Raw genomic sequence first — 21,900 nt, 5'->3', positions numbered from 1 at the left:
TGTGGTTACAATGAGTGTTGTCCAAACCGAACATTTGTCTATACCCAGCCATATTCCTGAATGAACTGAATATGTATTTGTTGTTTTGTGTATATTAATCAGAGGGATTCTACAGTCTTCATATAAAAAAACTTTATATGAATGAAGTGGTGGGAGCGTAATGCCCCACATAGTATACTGAAAATGCTCAGTCTAATATTGGGGTAGTATATAGAGCATACATGCCTTTTTTGAAAGTAAATTTGGCGCAGTATGACTTCAAATGGGACAGCAACTGATTTGTGGCAGCTAACAATAGCTAGAATAGTGCTAGTAAAAAGTACTGAGTTTCTCCATTAAATGGAGATTGCAGGGTTTCATTGTTTGTACTTACTATGTTTTTTATGCTAACTGATATTGAAGATATTGTTGTAACAGTCACTTTAGCCCAGTCATAGACTTGATGAGAGACACAAAATTGTGTGAGCAAAATGCCAAGCAAACTTATAGAATGTCCCTGAATGTTTAAAACTACTAAGTGCATTCATCTGCAACAACTAAAAGTTGTACTCAAAACAGTTGTGAATTAGACATGAATGTGCTCACTGGTGAAAAAAGGCTGTTTCAGATTTGAGTTGTAATGTTGTACAAATAGCAGAACTGGTGGGAAGTCAACTCAAAACGTTCTCATATAAACACTACGTTTTAAAGACTTAAGAATCTACATACGTTTCTCCAGTATTTTAGAGTACAAAAACAGAGCATAACGCAAACATCAAAAAAACTATAAAACTGGACTTTTTCATTCCTTTTTTAAAAAACTGTTTCATCAATAAAACTGTGGGCAGTCCGAAGTGTGTCCTTCGGAGAAAAAGTAATAGTATTTATTTAGCTTGTCTTCAGCCCTGATGTACAGAATACAGTATAAACTTTCATTCATCACTACTTACTGCCCATAGTCTGAAAGAAAATTCTAGTTCTCTGCTTTTCCTGCCATCTAGTGCAGCGAACATGCTGGACTGCTGAGACATTCATTGCTGTTTTAGCCAGTTTTTCCTCTTTCTGAGCTGATGCTTACAACATTTGTGTCCAAACTGACAATGCTACACAATTGCACAGAACTGTGGAAAGCTTCGGAATATAAATATACAATTACGCATTTGCGTTGCAACAGTCTTCCACCCATACTTCATCTTGCGTGTGAGAATCCAATTAGCTGCCCTCATTCCATTCAGGCATGATGCTAACACTGTGCACAGTATGGTACTGGTGGGGGGATAGAGTGCGGGGTATGCCATGAGTGTACAAGTACTCGTTCCCCTGCAGACTGGCACTTGGCGACTGGATCCCTGCTCCAGGGCTGCATTGTCGGCCAAGCGTCTGGTGTGGCATTGAGCCCTGGTACATGGCATGGGCATCACCTAGTTGTGGTGAAGCATGGCCTGCTACCCCGCTCAGTCTGGACACTAGAGGTCCAGAGGTGAAGTGGGCAGAGAAGTGCTGGTAGGGCAATCGCTCCATTGGTTGCATGGTGGTCACAGAACAACTGCTGTATGGGGACACACCAGGCCAGGTGTTGCAGCTGATGTCTTCTAGGCTTGGCTCGGTAGCTTGCGAAGCACTGGCATACATGCATGCCTGCCGTTGTCCCGACTCGGTTCGATAGGGAGCACCGGTGAGACCCAAGCTCTGAGGATAGGTGACAGGGCGGTAGTAATGGTCGTCTTCACTAGAAGGACTCTCCATGTAGGACTTCTTGTAGGAGTGTTCGCCTGAGTGGCAGTCATCTTCAACTAAGGACAGAGAAAATGGGCCAATAAATGACTGTCATGGCTAATATGGTTTGATAAAATCTTGGCACAGCATGTCATACAGTAGATAAGGTCCCTAGGCAAAGATCTAGTGACAATCATCATATCTTCATTAATACTTGGTCACATATCCTCTTGCCTTAATAACAATATTGATCCTGTCAGTTAAAGAGGGGTCCTTGCCTGACCAGTCTTCTGCCAAATTTGTGATTTTTGTACAAATAGAAGACAACATTGAGACTATCCCTTTCCAAGCTGGTGAGTGTGGTGCCATGTTTAAGGCAAGTCATTGATTTGACATAGTAGAACTTAGAGAACTGTGTGTACTTATAGATCTGTTAGGCCCTTCAGTCATTGCAAATACACTTTATACACTTTTAACATGAACCTTCTTACCTTTTCTCTTGATGCAGTGATAGTCTTGACTGTGCTCATGGGGTAGCGGGTAAGAGCTGGACTGGGGTAGAAGATCCTGGGAGGTGCTGGTAACCCCATTTTCACAGGAGTACTGAGAGCTAATGGCACTGGGTGTAGGCATGCTTTGAACATCCCCACTAAATGGACTCTGACTGGTACCCACTCTCTGACGCACTGTGCTTCGGGGAACCACTGGATATTCTTTAGTGCTGTAGAAACAGACAAGAACGTTCTTAGCTTCAGCTTGACACACTTGCATGGAATCTTTCACTGATCTTCATCTTTGAATGGTAACTAACCGCATCTGCTAGCAGTATGTAGCACTAACTCATTTTATGCTCTGAGCCATTTATAAAGTTTGTGGGTGACAGACAGGGTTTTATTCCGATTAAACTGGGAAACTCATTAAGGGGTCTCCTTCCGCTGATATTTCTTTGGTGTTTGGAAGTAGGGAGCCGTTTTCTGTATAGGTCCAAGGTCTAACTAAGAACAGATCTGCTTTGACTCAGATAAGGAAGCGCTTGAGGACTGAGAGGGTAGCAGGACCTTTCACCAATGTGTGATAATAGAAGATGTAGATGTTTTTTTTTTTTTTTTTACACATTTGCTTATTTAATAATGATGCATTTAAAGTTAGGAGACATTTGGTTTGGAAATTCCATTTGTTATTTTTACACTTTAAATAGGTACTGTTCTAACATTTAAAAATGTATCCCTGTCTTGCAGTAGGAGACTATGCGGCATGAAGTGGTGATATTTCTGAGCTTTTTTATGCTAACTTATTGACTTTAGAGAGGATCCATAGTAAAGATTGGACGTAAGGAAGTAAGGGAAGTAATCCTTATTTGAAGTACTGTTTGAAGTCTTCAAATCATTGTCTTGAAGCTCAACAGAAAGCTATCCCTTAGAGCTTTTTATGGGAGCCATTAGTAAGAACAGTCTTTGGTTGCTTAACAGTAATGACAGAAAATTTTAACTAAATGGAAAGCCCAGTCCCATTTTTTCCTTTAAGCATTGCTTCTTTTAGAGCGGACAACGCCTTTATTGGCTGCTGTGAGCTATAAGACCAGATTTTTTACTTTGAAAATGTGTTTTTCCACACTGTATGGACGCGTGTTCTACAGCAGTCATCTGGAGTGAATAAGAGGAAAAGCCATGTGGTCTTTGCCTCCAAAGGACCAACTGCAGCACCACCACAGACAATTGTTCAGAGTATCCATGAAAAGCCAAGGCTTTGCATGAAACTAAGATATTACTGCGGTTTCAAGGCCAAGCCAGATCAGCCATGAAAGCCATCAGCCGAAAGACTGGCCCTTCTTCAAGAACTACACTTACATCACAACCTTCCTATTAGGAGAGACAGCTTCTTTCTGAAAACAAGTACTTCTGGTTTGTATCGAAGAGACTGTTTGTTCTGTGTGTGTGTGCGCGTGTATACATTGATTAGCATGGCTCTGTTTGGTGATAATTAGGGAGCTTGTTAGATAATTGGTTGTTCCTGTAGAGCCTTGCCTATCTTGTGATGCCAATCAAGCCTCTTACCAGAGATGCACTTTCAGTGAGACCTGTGTATTTATGGCTCCTATATCTAGCGGGAAAGTACTCACTTGCACTTAGCAGTTAGCCCTGGGGAAACAAACAACGCTTCATTCAGTCTTAACCTCGCTGCATAGCACAGTAAACAGTGGGCCACTTCTAGTACTACCAGAAACCTCCTGCAAGAATCCTGTAAAATCTTGAATAGAGTTGAAAAAGCTCATAGGGAACAGCTGTATTCATTAATATGAGTAACTCTTATTTATTTGTGGTCATTTTCAGCTTACTCAGTTGTACTAATAAATACATAGTAGGCTATACATGAATTCTTAGGCAAGAATGTGAAAGAGAATCCAGACTTAAAAAAAAAAAAAGTCTGCACTTTTTACCTTTGCATTCTTGACATGCGATGCAGTTCCATATCATCACTGCCCCGAAAACCCTTTGCAAAAGGGTTATTCTCGATCTTCAACTGGGTAATCTGCAAAAAAACAAACAAACAAACAACGGAACACATAAAAATATGTATTACACTGAATACAACATACTGTATATATATATATTTTTTTTTTATGTATGTATGTCTCAGTCAGCCATAACCTTTAGTACTGGATAAAGTAAACATTTAAACCACAGTGGCATCTGTTAAGGGGTTGGCACCCAAACAGTCTAACAGTCAGTCTGGGCAAGCATAATGATCTAAGCCACTTTTACAAGGGCCAAATTGTGATGGCTAGATGACTGGGTCATACCTCTGGTAGGCAGTGGTCAGTACCTACCAAAAGTGTTTTTTAATTCTGGTCCATGCTGAAATGGTTATTGTAAAGTTTACTTTAATGCTGCAAATCTCCACCTGTCATTTGTGTGCCCAAATTAAGATTCACTAGATCAGGTTATGTTTGTCTAGTCTTCAGCTGTCCAGTTTTGGTAACCCTGTGTCCACTACAACCTAAACTTCCTGTTCTTGGCTAACAGAAATGAAACACGTTGTGGTCTTCTACTGTCTTCTGCATCTCAGAGTTCAATCTCTTGTGCATTCTGAGATGCTTTTCTGCTCCTTGTAATTGTGCACATTGGCTATCTGAGTTATGGTAGCCTTTCTTTAAGCTTTAGTCTGTTTGTTCATTCTTTGCTAGCCTCTATCAGCAAGGTGTTTCTGTCTGTAACTGATGCTCACTGGTATTTTTCACTGGTATTTTTCATAGTTTTTTCTTTATTACTCAATTCTCTGGAGATGCTGGCACTGAAAATTCCGGAACATCCGTAGTTTTAAAAATGCTCAAACCAGTCCGTCTAGCAACAACAATCATGCCATACTCAAAATCACTGAGATCACATTTTTCCCCTTTCTGATGATAGGTGTGAACATTACTTGAAGCTGTTGGCCCATATCAATGTTATATAATCCACTGCAGTCACAAAGTTGGTTGTTCAAATAGCTGCATAATGAATAAGTAATGTGTACATGTCTTTCTGAAAAGTGTTTAGTGAGTGTATACACACACACTCAGCAGCAACTGGAATGTATTGTCCCTTTCATGCAAAAACTCATTTACAGGAGATAGAAAAGACCTTCTTAACTTTCAGTAAGAAGATTTTATTCCAGGTCATTTTGGAGCCTTTCTATTTGTCTACTCATCATGACATGTTGACACATTGTAGTTGTAGTGGGGTGTAATAAATTAGAATTTTAGCAATTAATCAACACTTGCAGGTGAGAGAAAACTGTCTAAAAGAAGTCATTGTTTGCATTGATTAGGCATGGGTAGATTGTTTTGGTATTGTCCTTCTGCTGTGGAGAATATAATGCAACATGGTTCATGTCTGCAGGCATTGTGGTTTATTTGATGTCGTCTTGAGTAAAAAACAGCCGGCAGTTCTGGAGTAGGCGGATCTAAATTTGTCGCGGTTTTAGAGCTCAACCTTTCAAAGTTCATATGTCTCCTCCTAAACTGGCCAAAAATGCCATATATATGTCTGTGTGTGGTGTGTGTGTGTGCTTGTGTGTATATATAGAAATATACAGAAATTATGTTAGAAGAACATCCTCGTCGAGTGAAGCAGGCTTTGTTTGGCAGGTTGTTTGGTGGCGGGTGTGGTGTGTGAACTTTGACTGTGTGCTGGCTCTCACTTGAGACCCTGTAAAAAGTCTCCATGTTGGGATACGCTTTTAAGCTCTCGTAAACGCGTAGAACATTTGGCACACGGACAGTTTCTTTCAAATGCGGTCATTTTTGTGTAGGCTACACAAATAATGTCAAGAAATGCGCTGAATCTTAAACGAGAAAAGGCACCTTTTTATGCACGACCAGGTAGGCTGAGTATACACTTACTTGAGTAGTAAAATAAGTAGTTGTACTTGAGAAGAAAAGTATAGCTTTGCAAAACAGTCTTACTAAAACGTATCAGACAGACGTTTAAAGCCGTATAACTGCAGTGGAACTACATTATTTACTACACTGGTACACAATTAAACCATACATTGAGAGATGTGAGCAACAGCAAAGTAGCCCGCCACCAACAGAACAAGTTGAAAAGTTGTAAAGAACAACTGACAGATTTAATTTATCTCAAAAAGTAAAAAAAAACAAAACAAAACAAACAAAAACCCGAGTGAAATTGTGAAACACGTATATGAAGGAATAAAATGCAACTATATCATATATTTCTTTATCAGATGTGTTTGATTAAAATGATTGTTGCACTGAAAAGGCACATTATTATAATTATGGTTGTTGTTATTATTATTGTTGTTATTATTGTTATTGTTATTATTATACGTTTTACTTGCAGACACGTAACTGCAACTGAGTGAATGAAAGAAGTTTTAATACACTCTCGTACTCTCTCGTATCGAGGTTTCTTAGACTTCTTTATGCTTTGAATGAAGATTTTTTTATTTTTCCTATGATACACTGTTTGGATTATATTTCGTTAGCAAGATGAAATGTAAACCTGCCAACAAATATAAAACTTGAGATGGAACTCTCGCCAGTATATCCTGTAATGACTGCAATTTTGTAGATGATGTATGTTTCGGAAAATAAGTGTGGATTAGAAAAACAAGCAATTAAAAAATATATATAATAATCGTTGTTTATTGATGGCCAGGTAAGTTTAAACTGTGAAATGGCTGACCTGGCTAAATAAAGTAGTATTAAAAAACGTCTAAGAGAAATACTTTTAGATTAAAATTCCATGGCTCACAGCATCTTCCATAAATATAAATATAAAAATACAATAAATATATTAATACATAAATACAAACAAACTAACAAATAAATAAATAAATAAGATATTGCTGACAATATACAAATATAAATGGTATATATTTACAATATGTATATGAATAAGTAAGTATATGAAAATATAAAAGTGTATATCGACGCTGTCACGCAACCTCGTATCTACAAAATAGCTTTACAAGAAAAGGAATTAAACTTTTAGTGGAAGTCAGACTAAAAAGATTTTTACTAAGTATTTTCAAGCATTTCTGTTGATGTTTTTATCATGAATTGACTTCTAACTTTTTCTAAGCAAGTAATTATGTGAGTGAAACATTAATACATACCAACACACTAACAAACAGTTTTAAATTAATACATTTATTTAAAAATAGAATTCTGTATATTTGATAGCTATCGTTTCAAAACGCCGTTCCGAGTTTCCAAAAACAGTCTGGAATAACAGTGGGCAGGGAATTCGACTGCTGGAACCCATCAATTAACCCGCTGAATATAATCACTGTTAGAGGGTTCTCTTGCGCCCGAGCGCTCTGGGTTCTGATTGGCTGGTGGCGCATTAGGAACAACTGCCTCCCAAAACTCATTTCTGCAGTCTTTTCCAGCACCTGCACCAGCCGCGCTCAACGCGCTGCGAGGATGTGAAACAGACATGGCAGGAATGTTTCTTCAAATGCCCACCACAGGAAGTCTGAACATTTATCTGCGAGTGTTTCAGTCTACTTACAACTAAACGAGCTAAACGACACACTTGGCTAATAGGCAGTTCTGCACAACCCCCTCTCGTTAATCATAGATCAGCAGAAGTCGTTATAGCTGTTTCTTTAAAGCCTCTGGGAACACGAAACAGTAATAAGCATTCAGTAGTGCATTGTCTATTACTGGGGATTTAATTTACATTTTAGACCAAATACACTTAAAAATAATAAAATCCCAGAACAGACGACTTTTCTAGCAGCCAACGCGATTTTCCATGCCCACTTATTGAAAAAAATCAATTTGCACCACAAAATAAAACTAAATTATGCAAAACTAAAGTCAAAAGAGCAACAAAGGAACCTTTAATTTAATATTATAAACTTTTTACAACACAAGTGCTATCACAATGGGTATTCATGTTTAAATAATTGTAATGGTAGTACATATTTTCATAAACTAGGGCTAAAGACTACTGAAAACAAAATCAAATTGGGCTCATGCCAAACATCCTATTTTCAAAGTAAACTATACGGACATAAGGTGCTTGTATGGGATTGTTTGTTTATACACTGTGACTAAACGTAAAAAATCAAATTAATCAAATTTATTTGTCTTGCATTTTTTACAACTGACGCATTTTTTACAACTGCAACTTTACAGAACTTACGTTAACGTTAACATTGCGTTAACCTTACTTGACTGTCAAATTAAGCAAACACTCAAATAAATTGAATTTATGCTCTAAAAGTAGCACAACACAATACAATTTAAGGCTAAATTATTTTCAAATAGAAACTTTTTCATGTGACTGTAGATTATGTAGTAAGAAGAGTAACTTAAAAGTGGACCCACATGACTGTTAATGTAATGGGTTTAAGAGGTTAATATAAGGCAATGCGCACACTTAACGTAAAACCATCTCGATTTGTGGACATTTACTAAAAGGTACGGACTTTACTAATGTTATTCACACAAGACAAATATAGTCAGAAACCATACAAATAGCCAAAAACAGCGACAAGGTTTTATATTTCAACACTGGGTCCACTAATATTACGTCATAATGGAAATCACCACTTCTACAGAATCAATGAATAAACTTAATGTAATTATATTGGCAGAAATAGAGATCATTCTCTTCGTTCATATTTTTTTTTTGATTGCTGATCAGCACACATTAGCTTGTTTAAACTATATGAATGAAAATCGATTTATAGTTAAAGCTGCAAATCAAGGCTCACATATCAGAGTGTGTTAATGAAACCACACAGGGAAAGAATTAACGAGCTTTTTACTCCCTTAATTACAAGTAGCCTTTAGCAGTTTAGTGACTTAAGCTACGGTTAATGCATTTATTTAAAACCTTTAATAAAGCGGATTGCGAGATATACTAATTCTATTTGCCAATTATACTGTTAAAATGCACAACATCATTTTGCAGAAGACCAAATCGTCATTAAACATTCAAACAAAACACACACACACACACACACACACACGAATCGTTCAGTAATAGCGCACTAGGATTTATCAATTCCCGATTCATCTGTGGTCTGCAACTTTGGACGGCTGCAAATGATTATGCAATGACCACACTGACCAGCGACCCAGTCCCCTAAACTGTGCAATTCATTTATTTGACACAGCAGTCTCCAGTACTCACATATGGCTCAGAACAACCTTATTCTTTCTATATTATACTTTTACTTTAAGAAATGCTTGCATGTTCCTAAGGTTAATGTCGCTGATTAAAACAAGTCAGAAATAATCTGTGCACACCTTGCATTGACCTTACCTTGTGGTTCTGGTATGAAGTAACCGCGATAAAGGCCGTTTCGGGGAACACATGGGTGCAGAAGGCCGTGTTTTTAGAGCCGAACCCGTTATTTTCGTCCGCCTTCACGATGTGAATCCTCGGTTGGTATTTATGCATAGAGTTCAATATAATCTGGAAAAAGAAACCACAAAATGTTGCTTTCCTTACATTCATTTGCAATAAAGATCCACATTGTAGGCTAAACTTGATCACATTCTGCTACTGTTTTATCAACATTTAGAAAATAATGTGCATTGAATTTACACGATTCAAACGGTTACGCATTAATACCATATGTGAAGTCAACAACAGGTTGATTCGTATGCAGCCAATTGACACGATTGAATCATGTATATGGAATCATTTACATTCAACACTGAAAACCACGAATCATTGTTTAAACGTGGTAAGTGGTTAAAATGCATCAACACAACTAGGTAAACTAAGTAAAGTACTGTATTCATGTTCAATTACAAAGTTTTCATGTATTGGAACCGGTTGACGTATTTGAATCAAGCAAACTTAAGTGTACACCCTGAATGTACGTGGACCTAAATAGCTTGAGAAAAAAAAACCTGTGTGGGGAAAAGGCCGGAAAGAAAAGCCAAAACATTGCGTACCATTAATAAACATCTACAGTGTTCATTGGTGAGTCTGTATGAATTCACGTTTTTACTTTAATGGTTATGTAAAATGATTATTTAAATGATACTAGTTGCAAATAATTACAGAATAAAATACGGTTGATGCAGTGTTTATTTCTATGTAACCTTCTAAACATGAACCGTTTAATGCTTACAGTTGGACTATATTGTGGTTTAAAACATGTTATGTAGGTCTAGCACATTTCTGTTTAAATAAATAAAGAAATAAATAGACATTTGCGTCACATGACTCTATTCGCGGATGGTTGCTCCAAGGTGCAAAAGAGCAGTGCAAACAAATCCTTCGTCGTTGCCTGTCTGGTGTTTTTCTATTCCCCGCTGCGATGTTCGAGCACCTTCTCCTCGCTTCTGCTTTCCTCCTGACCTCCTCTGACCCGCGCTGGCGCGGCGACACGGAGACGCTGTTCGCTCAGTTGAACTTGAGCCCTGCACCTCTACTCCAAAGGCCTCTGTTATCCGCAGGCCTAAGCCTAATTGTACTGACACGCTTGGGAGTCATGGGCATCAGCCGTAAGGATCTAATGGCTTTTAATGTCCACTTTAAGGTGGAGATAGCAAAACGACCACCCCTCCCAATAAGAAACCGTTCAGCTGTATTTAGCTTGTAAAGATTTGCCCTACTACCCTTCATGTCCTACTACTAAATTTAGCATGTTGAGGAACAACGTCAAAGAGCTTGTTCTGATTGGTCCAAAATGGTACGTGGTAATAGTTATGCCTTGGAAGATCGTCTAAAAGTTAAGTCTTATACTTTTATGAATAATTAATTATTAATAGAAAAGTCAGTACCGCGTGGCTTGTCAATAAAATATTTTGGCAAAATATAGGTCAGGTAAATTTAAGAATTCACCAGTGCCCTGAAGTTAACAAGTCACAAAAAGTGCCTGTAATTAACATGACATTTTTTTTTTTACAATGCTATGGAAAAAAGGAATTTTAAGTTCAGATGAGAATATTCAACACACATCCAGCACATTTCAAAATATAAATCGCTTTAAGCAAGTAGTGTTTCGTTATTATTATAGGTATTATTATTATTATTATTATTATTATATGTTTAATTTATATAGCCGCTTTCTCATACTCACAAAAGTAAGACACAGCCAAGATAGGCAATATTAACTCAAGTGTTCAGTTCAGTTCAGATGAAAAATATATATATTTTTTTGGCAGAGGTGATTTACACACTGTCCAAATGTTTGTGGACACCCCTTATAATGAATTCATTCAGCTACTTTAATTTGCACCTATTGCTAAAAAAGATGGGGTGATGATCATCCAACATCCTGACCTCACTAACACTCATCGCTGAATGCAATCAAATCCTCATAGCAATACTCCAGAATCTAGTAGAAAGCGTTCCCTGGAAAGTAGAGACAATTACTCCAAAAATTGATAGATAATCTCTTGTTACTACCCCTGACAATGAATAATAGCCATTTGTCTTTTTATCTATATATTTATCTATTTATCTATCTATCTATCTATCTATCTACACATACACATACACACACACAAACACACACACACACACACATACACACACACATATAAATATGTGCAAATGATCTCTACGTGCTAAACACTGGTAACATGCCCCGGGTTCACTCTTTGACATTCTTGGCTGACTACACCAACTTGGAACTTGAATGCAGCAACTGGCTACGTAGCTTTCCCCTATCCACTGTAAACTTTAAGCACTGTGCTCAGCACTAAACAACCACTTCCACCACCATTAGACCTTGCAGCTTGCAAGCACCATATATAAAACTTGTTTTTATATTGTTAAACTGTTTTCTCATAACTTATAACTTCTTACAAAATGTAATGACTGACAACATAAAAAAACAAACAAAATAATGCAAGTGCTTTAGGTACACTTTATGAAACTCTGTACCACATAAGTACACCACGCAGAGTATTTGGAAATCTGTGTTGATATCAGGCCGCGGACAGTTTTTCTAGCATGCTTGTGGTGGGACCACCCACTAGGAGTGCAGCATTTGTCTGAGTTTGGTGCCCCCGTTGCTCCGTATCTCCATTTGCCCCAGCTCTGTATGATAGTTTTTAATGATAGTGAGGGATCGCAGAGGGTCCTGAACGCTTGCCCTTCGCTTTCATGTCCCTGACATCACAAGGTTTCTGAAGCCCTCCAGATTAACAGTCTTTGTATACCTTCGTCCATCACTCATCTCGCTCTATCATTAAGACCTAAACAGTTTGAAGCATACTTATCCAAACTCCGCCATTTTGACTCAAATATTTCTAGATGGCTGTGAAGGGGGGAATGGGGGAATGTGTAAGCCTATTGAGGGGATGATGAATGGTACTAAAATGATCAAAGCTTTGGGTGAGTTGGATGAGAAAAACAAAAAAAAAATTCAACTCAGGAAGTGCAGAGGACATTGGCTCCTAAGATCTTTTCTTGTTACAACCATGCATGCCTTTGCAGTTGGATATGCTCAGCTATAACTAGAGTTTTCCCTTAGAAATCTTTGTCTCATGATGTGAGCCCAATTAGGACAGATTTCAAAAACACTGCGCCATTTTATGTATTTCCTAACTGGATCCAGGCTATAACATTGCATTTTCAGCTTCGATATCGGAGGTTAGTAATTATAAATAGGTCTGAAATTATTTCAACCACCTGGAACAACAAGTCGGCGGATTGTTATTTTGGTAGAGAAGCCATGCTTCATTTATAAATCCCAGGGTGCTCTTTCAATGCAAAAAAAGGAGGGGGCATGCCAAGAACCACTGCAACCAATCAAAAATGCATTCTGGACAGAAATTTACAACAGTGCTCACATTCCAACTGGGCTCCAGTTTCACTCTACCAGCTGGGGTTTGGCAGAACAACAAGCATGATCAACTTTAAATGCAAGCCAGCGGAAACTTGTGATCAGCATTAAATAGTGACAGGGGACAGTACGCTGCATCTCTGTTCTTGGAACAGTATTTAAAAGTCAAACAACATGGATTTCACACAGGCCCAAACATTTTTGCAGTAAACTGGCAGGCTGAATGCAGATGTTTTGAGGCAAGTTTCTGATTAAGCCTAATTCTGGATTAAAACTGATATTCAATAAAGAATTAACTTTGACTTGAAGAATATGTGTCATCCACCTATTTTATTCTGTCTGTCAACACTATATCAGTTTTGGCAATTTAATGAAGCACAGTACCTGAAAGAATCTATAAAATGTTAAGCCACGAATAAAAATATCAGGATCAAGTGCAATCATGTCACTTTAATGAACTTGCAGCACAAAACAAAAGAAAACATGCTGCAGTGAATTAACAATTCTTTACATATGTAACATATGCATTTTTTGTTAATCCTGTTGATGTTATTTTTTATTGGAATAATGCACAAATCTGAACTTTTTTTCAGAGGCGTGCACATTATGTAATTTATTTTTCGTTAATTTCACCCACACATATATATATATTTTTTATTGCACTAGCCTGCTTGAATAGAATAGAGGCTTTTAATCCAGTCTCCATACAACACAAATGAATCATGTCTATGGCACTTAAGCTTCCACTTCACTCTGGATCCAAGTGCTTCCACCAAATTGCTTTCACTATATTTTTAATCCAGCTTTTATAGTATGTTAAACACATTGTGCACATCAGAGACTTTCTTAATTATCATAGCTGCATTTTTGGTTGTCACAATTAACATTACAGCATTTAAGATGCCAATTTTGTTAATGCAAGCTCTCGTATTTGTCAGCAGCGCCTGCTGAGAGGCAATTTTGCCATCTTCTCTCTTCTCCATTCTCTACTGCGTTTAAAAACAATACCTTTCTAGTGTAGGCATGCTACAATATGGGAATTCTGGACCAATGCTGATAGAATTTTTTAATATGAGTGCAGTTATAAAATGCAGAGGATGGGACTAAATGGCCAAGATTTCTTTCATTTAATTGTTACCCTCTACAGAAAAATAAACATAAAATTAATAAGAAGCAGACATTTGAGCAGAGCATTTTAGGATCAAAGAAAAACAAAGAAGGTGACAACAAATAGTGCTATAATTATAAGCTGAAAACGTATATAAGCAATTATCTGCGGATATCATTGTGTGTAGAGCATCCTTTATGAGGCATCAAGTTTTATTCATATGTAACCAACTCACACGTTTGAATTGTTTAAGTTTAGACTAATTTAAAATTAAAAGACAATTTGTAATTAATCAAAAACAACGAAAATGCACATACATACACATATGAATAACAGTGACTGTGTACTCACATGTCCAAAAGGGTCGAGGTGATTGTTGGTCAGTTTCAACTTCTGGAAGGAGACAAGCTGGCGCATCCAGTGCGCTCCAGTAGCTGGAGAGTCTGGGTGCACATAGAGCCTGCCAGGCATCGCTGGCTCTGCCTTTCCTGTCACTGACCTGCACCACAGAGTGAAAAGAACTGAGTGCAATTCACAATTAATTGGCTGATACAATTTTAGTTCTTCTAGTTTTTGTCTGAAATATACAAAGCGCTGATAATCTTGTGTGGAGGTGATTATGCAGGATTTCGTTTATATGTATATATATGTAACGCACGCCATCATTTACATTTTTAGTTCAAAAACTTTCCATGGGCCTCACAAAGCAACTTTTAGCGACGCCACTAAACAACTTTTTAACGGCATCACAAAGAACCTTTTCAACAGCATCACAAGGTAACTTAATAGCGACGTCACAAAGCATCTTTAGAGAATTTTGGACCATGACATCCAAGAGGTTCATTTTGTTTGTAATTTTGTTTTGTAAAGTGATGTGACAGATTATGACCAGGTAAAATAACAGAATGAGCTTACATGAGCCATGCTGTTTAAAGCTTAGCTTTTGTGCTTTGTCAATGTAATATTACGTGTAGATAGTAGCTTATAACAGATAAATAAAACAAAACCATTAAATAATTCATTAGGTAGCACTGATCCACCGCTTCTCTTAGGCTATATATGGTTAATGCACCAATCGCCAATCGAGTGTTCGTTACGTGTTAAGTGTTTGGCCAGTATTTGTATAAAAGTCCAAATGGTTTTAAAACGTTATTAGCTAATTTATTTTGACTATTTAAAACACAAATAGTTTAAAGGTTACGACGCCACATACCTTAGAGCATAAGGAAAAAACATAAGGAAAAACACGTCCCTCTCTGGTCTTCCCCAGCCTTTAGTATATTAAAATGGTGCTTGGAGTGTACATGCTTATAGAATATAAAATATGTTGCAGCAACACGACTGCTGTCTTCGAGGTTTGCCAAGAACTGTGTTGATGCATTTGAATTGCATGAACCCAAGGCACATTTTATTTCCAGTGTAATCCATATACACATCCTGTTCACTGAAAAAGGACGTTCCCCCGATGTAATCTAATTTACTCTGCGCGTTGTGCATGGCTCATTAGCTTCCGTAGTGACATACTGACACGAATGCTCTCTGAACAAGGCTCTGTTCGAGAGCCATTGGGGAAAGAGATGAAAAAATGGATAAAACAGTAGCTGATCAAGAGGGTCGTTAGTTCCAGTGCGTGCACTGAACGGATAATTATCAGTGATATTGACATGTGGGCATGCTTGCCGAAAAAGCTTCCATTTGAACGCGCTGACCCAGAAAAGGTGACTCATACAAGCTGTAGATTTAACTCCGAGAGATCACCGTTTCTACGTGCTTGCAAAGGGGGGCTGAGAGAGAAAGAGAGCATGCGAAGTGCTTACGGGCTCTTTTTCTAACCCTTTGACTAGTTTCGTCTGGAAAAAAAAACCGCTTATTTAAAAGGGACAAAGTTTTGGTAAGCTACCCCGTTACGCTCACAACACACACATATGTAAATAACACGATCATAAGACGAAAGAGAACTCTTATAGAACTAAACAATAAAATTACGGTGCTCTAAAATGTGTCAAGTAGCTCAATTCTTGGCAAAAAAGTGATCTTAAAAAAACACCCATCGTCTTTATGTAACTGTTTGGCACGTGTGAACCATGAGCCATACAAAGCAAACATATCCCAGCGTTGTGGAATATGCTTCATAACGTGTAAGTATCCTACAGTAGTGTAAAAGGAGAGCAGAAAGAGGCTAACTTGAGTATTTCATGAAGTACTAAAGCAGATCTTCCTCTAACTACCCCTGCTGCACTGTATGAATGGACACCCTCAACCTACAACGTTAAACAACTGCTAGGTGTGGCAACAAACAGGTAAGCTTTTATTCAGCTCAAATAAATAATTAGAACGAAACAACGCAAAATGAGCAAGTTACATAATCATAAACAATGAGTTTAAACAATTTAAATAAGTTCAAGACACTTCGAATCGACTTATGGCCTTTTCCACAGTATAACTTGCACAAGAACGGCATCTCTTTGCCACCAGCCGTTAATAGCCACTGTCACGCAAAACGTCCTATCTCCAAAACGGCAACTTTACAGAAAATGGAAAGGCCTTCCTAACTTTTAATCGAGGCCAATGTAACGATTTGATTATACGTCATATTGATGCATTAATTTTGGCCCATTCATCATAAAGTACACACTGGACACAATATGAAGAACATCTGCCAGATTCAAATTATGTTTTAAAACATTATTATTATTATTATTATTATTATTATTATTATTAGCAGTAGTAGTAGAATTTTATAAATATTATAATTATAAAAAGGTTTTTCGTGAAAGAGAGAAATGGTAAGGCAAATCGGGAGCTTATTTCAGAATTCCCAGCTCAAAAAAATATTTATGACATTTTATTAATATCGGCTAAAGAATGTTCACCTGCATAAATAGCATTCGAAGCTACAATGGTACTTATTATTACCAACCATTTATTATCGGCAAATTTATAGCGGTGGTCGTCCGCCGGCACGACATCCATCAGAAGAATGTATTTTGTTTTGGGGTTCAGTCCAGTGACCTTCACTTTGAAGCTTGGGAACATCCGCCTGTGGACGAAAATGGAAACACTGAAAACACGACATTGCATGCAATGATTAAAACAACAGCAACATCTCGCGTTAAAGTGCGATTTACATCCATCCCTGTCTGGGTTGCTCTTGTTTTTTTTTTTTTTTATTCTCAATGACATTTTGGCGTTAGGACATTACAGGTTATGCTGCACGTTTTGCGCTTTGCCTGAATTTGCCCCCGAGATGAGTCTTCTGAGCAGAATTGTTCTGACGTGCTACCACTTTAGCTAAATGATTTCAATTCCCATGGGTCCACACGCATACATATATATATATATATATATATATATATATATATATATATGTTCACTGAAAAAGGACGTTCCCCCGATGTAATCTAATTTACTCTGCGCGTTGTGCATGGCTCATTAGCTTCCGTAGTGACATACTGACACGAATGGCTCTCTGTTCGAAAGCCATTGGGGAAAGAGATGAAAAAATGGATAAAACAGTAGCTGGTTATATATATATATATATATATATATATATATATATATATATATATATATATAGATAGATATAGATAGATAGATATACAGATGTGTGTGTGTGGTCTATTAAACGTTGGTCTATTAAATATTGTCACGTTGTATTTGTTTATTAATTTGTTTACAATTTGGAACATTATTATGTTGTTAGTTTTCTAATTTTAAGCTAATTCACTTTAAGGATAGTGTCCTATGCCACCCACATAGCCTGATGGCACTTATGGCTCAGACACACTGAAAGATAAATGACACATTAATAATAGAAATAGCAGAAATATTGCATGCAGTACAATAATTAGACCATTTATAAACTATGTTGTTCTGTGATTAGAATTACATGATTCGAATCTAGCATTAATTCCCACATGAATTAAAATGCATCACAACAACATTCCTGCCAGAAGATGCAAACACAGCATACCAGTTGATGTAACACATTTTATTCAATCACTTACTACAACATTTCGACTCGCCTGAAACCGCCTTTATGCTCTAGAAACAGCAAAACTTGTTCCAGACAACCTGAACCTCGAATTTGCCACACGAACGAGGAGCATGCATGTGCACGCACAAAAGCCCATACACCACATTTGGGCCTATTCATTACGGTGAAGGGGGAGGAGGGAGGCTGTGTCAGGCCGATTGGAGCCAGGCCCATAGTGTTATAACAGCAGACCTTCGGGAGCTGCGTGGATGAGGTGAGGAGGGACGGCTAATGTACTTCAGCTAAAACGGAGTGGCAATGAGCTGGGTTATAAAAGCCGCCTTATGCAGCCGATTGCGATTAGGGGGATTTTTTTAAATAAATAAACAAACAGTACACGCCTACGGCGACAATAATAAATAAGATATCTGAGACGCACAAAACAATTTGTTGAATGCACATGGACCACCGACTTACTAAGACCTTTGGATCGATGAAGGTATTCAGAGTCGGCACAATCTAAATGTTCTTAGCGTACTCAAAAAACAAGAAAATCAGACTGCTAATTCAACACGTTTGTTTCAAAAGCACATTAGCAAACGATGTGTTTTAAGTGCATACTCAAAACGCTACTCTGCGCTACTTAAATAACGTTTCCAAATCTTACTTAAATCTTACTTACTTCCAAAACTTATTTAAAGGAAATACTTTTCTAGCCGTTTTATTTTTCTTACTTCTAAGAGAAAATATATAAAAGAAATATATATATTTATATATGTTGTTCTTTAAACTGTCGTGGTTCTATATAGCTTTACTGAAGAACCTTTAAAGAAACATTTTAGAGTGTATAGTAACTTTGTAAAAACGTTAATAATGCCAACGGAGCTGTAACTTACAATATAATAAGTTTATTATAGTTGAATGATATAATTTTCTACAATTTTCACTCCTAAATTACAGTAACCTGTATTATTTGTGTACTAAATTGTCACTTTTCAAAACACGTTCAACTGATATGAAATATAATAATTTATTCAGATGTTTGATTTCTGTGAAAGGTGCGGTTCTAAAGCTTTATACAGCCTCTACACAACAACAATCTATTTTCTCAACAAAAATGTATATATGAGGACATACGCGGAGAAATGGACATGGGGTTCAGGAAACACAAGATTATTACAAACAGTTGCAATCAGGTTATTACAACCTGTAATACAACCTGTAACAAGCAGGATTCCCTCTGACTACAACTGGTAAAGTAATTGTTAATGGCTTGCAACACTTCTAGCACCTTAGAAAAATAAATTGCTGGTATTGGCAAAACATGCTTAAACATTTGCGACCTACCTCCCTGCTTTGGTGATGATCATTTCAGTCCCTACTTCATGGAATTTTACCCACAACTCCCGTTCATGCAAGTAAACCTTGATTCCCTCCATTCCCTATGAAGGAAAAAACGTTTAAAAATCAAACATGTGCATATTAAAAGTCTGTAGACTGCTGTAGTTATTAAACACCACATAACACAATCAGACTGTAGTATAAACCTTTTAAGTTTTCTTAAATGTATTGTCAGAGGAAATACAGGGAATAAAATAAAAAGTTAAAGTTAAAAGATAAATAAAAATAACTAAATATGTGGTGTGTAAAATGTCCACTTCCAACAACTTGCTAAACTGAAAAAGACAAACTGCTGAAAATTACGTTTCATTTTGCCATTTGCAATAAAGCTTTCTTTTATAAATACTTAATAATGTACATTTCTTAAGATGTTTCTCAAATAATTTGCTCATATAAATTAATGTATTTCTTGTAGTCAAAGGTTTGTCATTTGTAATATCTTATGATTTGACTCCTTTTGATTTGAGGCCGAAAAATGCAGTATCTACTGCACTTACTGATTTACTCATGCATCATCTAACTGCATCTGGGCCTGTAGTCAGTGTATGGTAATGCACACACATGCAGGAACACCCAGTAGCTCTAACCTGTTGAATATAGGTTGTTTGTGATGATGGGGATTTGCCGGAGCTCCCATTTTGTTTTTCAGATTTACTCTCATGTAAATCCTTTGAATCAGTGTCATTTGGAGAGTTTTGAAGTCCAAAGCTTTCTTCGTTGTCCGCCATATCAGAAGGCCTGTTACCGCTTCTATCTTGAGGCCTAGGTGACAGAAAGAGTTGATTATCACAGTGCTCGTTCGTGCAAGCTTTTATAGGCATATATACTTCTAGAAGCACGTCAAATTAAGCACAGCAACAAAACGAATTCAGCACACAGGGATAAACAATAGATATACAAACTTATATATAACTTGTATATATATATATATATATATATATATATATATATATATACCTTTTAATTGTACACGTAACAAAAATGTATAGGCTTACTTAAACACAAATACAAACGGAAGAGATGCCATGTGCATTGGGTTTCTTTCTTTTTTCTTTGAAACACAGGAGTCTGCAGACTTCAACTTTTATTTATGATGTTAATTTGTTTGTAGGCTTGGGATTGGTTTGCACTATTTTCATTCTTTTCATGCTTAATTAATTTTGAAAATAATGGTGCTTTAAAGTGTCCTTTAAGTTAGAAGAATCCATTTTGGGTACATGAAGAACCATTTTTGCAAAACTGATGTGAGTGTGAACAACCTTTAAATTGGGAAAGAACATTTCCATTGACTTCTTTGGAGTTGAAAGGTTCTTCACAAATACACATCTTGAAACAAAAATAGTTATTTTATGGCATCACTCAAAGAACCCATTGTAACAGCTTTTTTTGTATAAATGCTAGTTTTAAATTCTTCTTCTTCTTCTTCTTCTTCTTCTTCTTCTTATTATTATTATTATTATTATTATATTTCTCAGTTAATCTGAGTTAATTCTGCATTTTTATTTATCTCTGCAAAAAAGGAGGCAGAATGACTAAATCATACCATGCCAAACTTTCTTTGAACTGTAGGCAAACTCTCCGTCAGAGCGCTTGATTAATGGAGCTTTCGCTCGAGCAAGCACAACAAGAAACAAACGTTTCTGGCAACGGCGGAGTTTTCGCTTTTAGAGTACACCAACACGTAAACACGTCGTGAAAACAACGCACTACAACACATCTGTAGCGCGGACTCCACCACGACATAAAGGGATTATTATTATTCCTCCTGAGGCCCGATGGGGGATATTCTCGGCAATAACATGGACTTGAGCGAACCAGTAACAGCGAAAATCTTAAAAGCAGCCCAACGGTTAGCAGTGGAGATAACAATTTTACCTTCTACGTAGATGCAAGGCGTGCAACGTCGACAAATCCGTACCCGTAACCACGACTGGTACACAAGTGATATGCTATCTTCTCCCAAAATACGCGTTCCCTTTTCTTTTAACGCCACATATATTCCAGCCGTGCTGCTCACGGAATGCTACCCTTTGAGCCCATGAGGTCCCTTCTTCGTGTCCGCGGTCAAGCACTGATGAGGTCTTCGACGAAATTCGCCGAATCGCCGAGCGATTATGGGTCACTCACGACCAGGCGCTCGCGTGCAGAAGAACGGCAGCACCGTTTTTCGGTGGACCTAGCCTAGTGCTCGCGCATACCATTGTAGTGTTCCTGTATGAAAGCAGCAGCTCTGTCACCGCCTTTCTCTCTCTCTCCCTCTCGCTCTCTCGCACGCGCACTCTCTCTCTCTCTCCCTCCACCGGTCAGCTCTGCTGATGAGTCGTGGAAAACGGAAGACGGAGGAAGCCAGAGCTGCTAGCGACTGTGGACAACGCTGTGCCGTCATAAGCTTTGGTCCACCCTCAGAGCTGCCCACCCCTCCTACCCCTCGCCCCCCACCGACAGAAGA

At 37.6% G+C, this 21,900-nt stretch overlaps 1 protein-coding gene across 1 annotated transcript; it reads right to left on the bottom strand.

The window, feature by feature from the left end:
* Positions 1-1,191: 1,191 nt before the first annotated feature.
* tbx5a (T-box transcription factor 5a) lies at positions 1,192-21,491 on the bottom strand. Its single transcript, XM_072693149.1, has 9 exons — positions 21,469-21,491; positions 20,039-20,213; positions 19,398-19,492; positions 16,995-17,114; positions 14,426-14,573; positions 9,480-9,632; positions 4,133-4,224; positions 2,187-2,416; positions 1,192-1,772 (listed from the first exon to the last, which is right to left on the bottom strand). Exons 1-9 carry the CDS (start codon positions 21,489-21,491, stop codon positions 1,192-1,194), a joined length of 1,617 nt encoding a protein of 538 aa, XP_072549250.1.
* Positions 21,492-21,900: the final 409 nt, after the last annotated feature.

Source organism: Salminus brasiliensis, chromosome 1, assembly GCF_030463535.1.
Source record: "Salminus brasiliensis chromosome 1, fSalBra1.hap2, whole genome shotgun sequence".
In the NCBI taxonomy this organism is placed as follows: Eukaryota; Metazoa; Chordata; class Actinopteri; order Characiformes; family Bryconidae; genus Salminus; species Salminus brasiliensis.
This window is presented reverse-complemented; position numbering and strand designations above follow the sequence as displayed.

Excerpts from the sequence above, each read along its gene's own strand:
- tbx5a (XM_072693149.1), bottom strand. The coding sequence starts at position 21,491 with ATGGGCTCAAAGGGTAGCATTCC. Across the intron at positions 4,225-9,479 it reads CTTCATACCAGAACCACAAG|ATTACCCAGTTGAAGATCGA; the intron begins GTAAGGTCAATG and ends GTTTTTTTGCAG. Across the intron at positions 1,773-2,186 it reads TCACTGCATCAAGAGAAAAG|TTGAAGATGACTGCCACTCA; the intron begins GTAAGAAGGTTC and ends CTCTGTCCTTAG.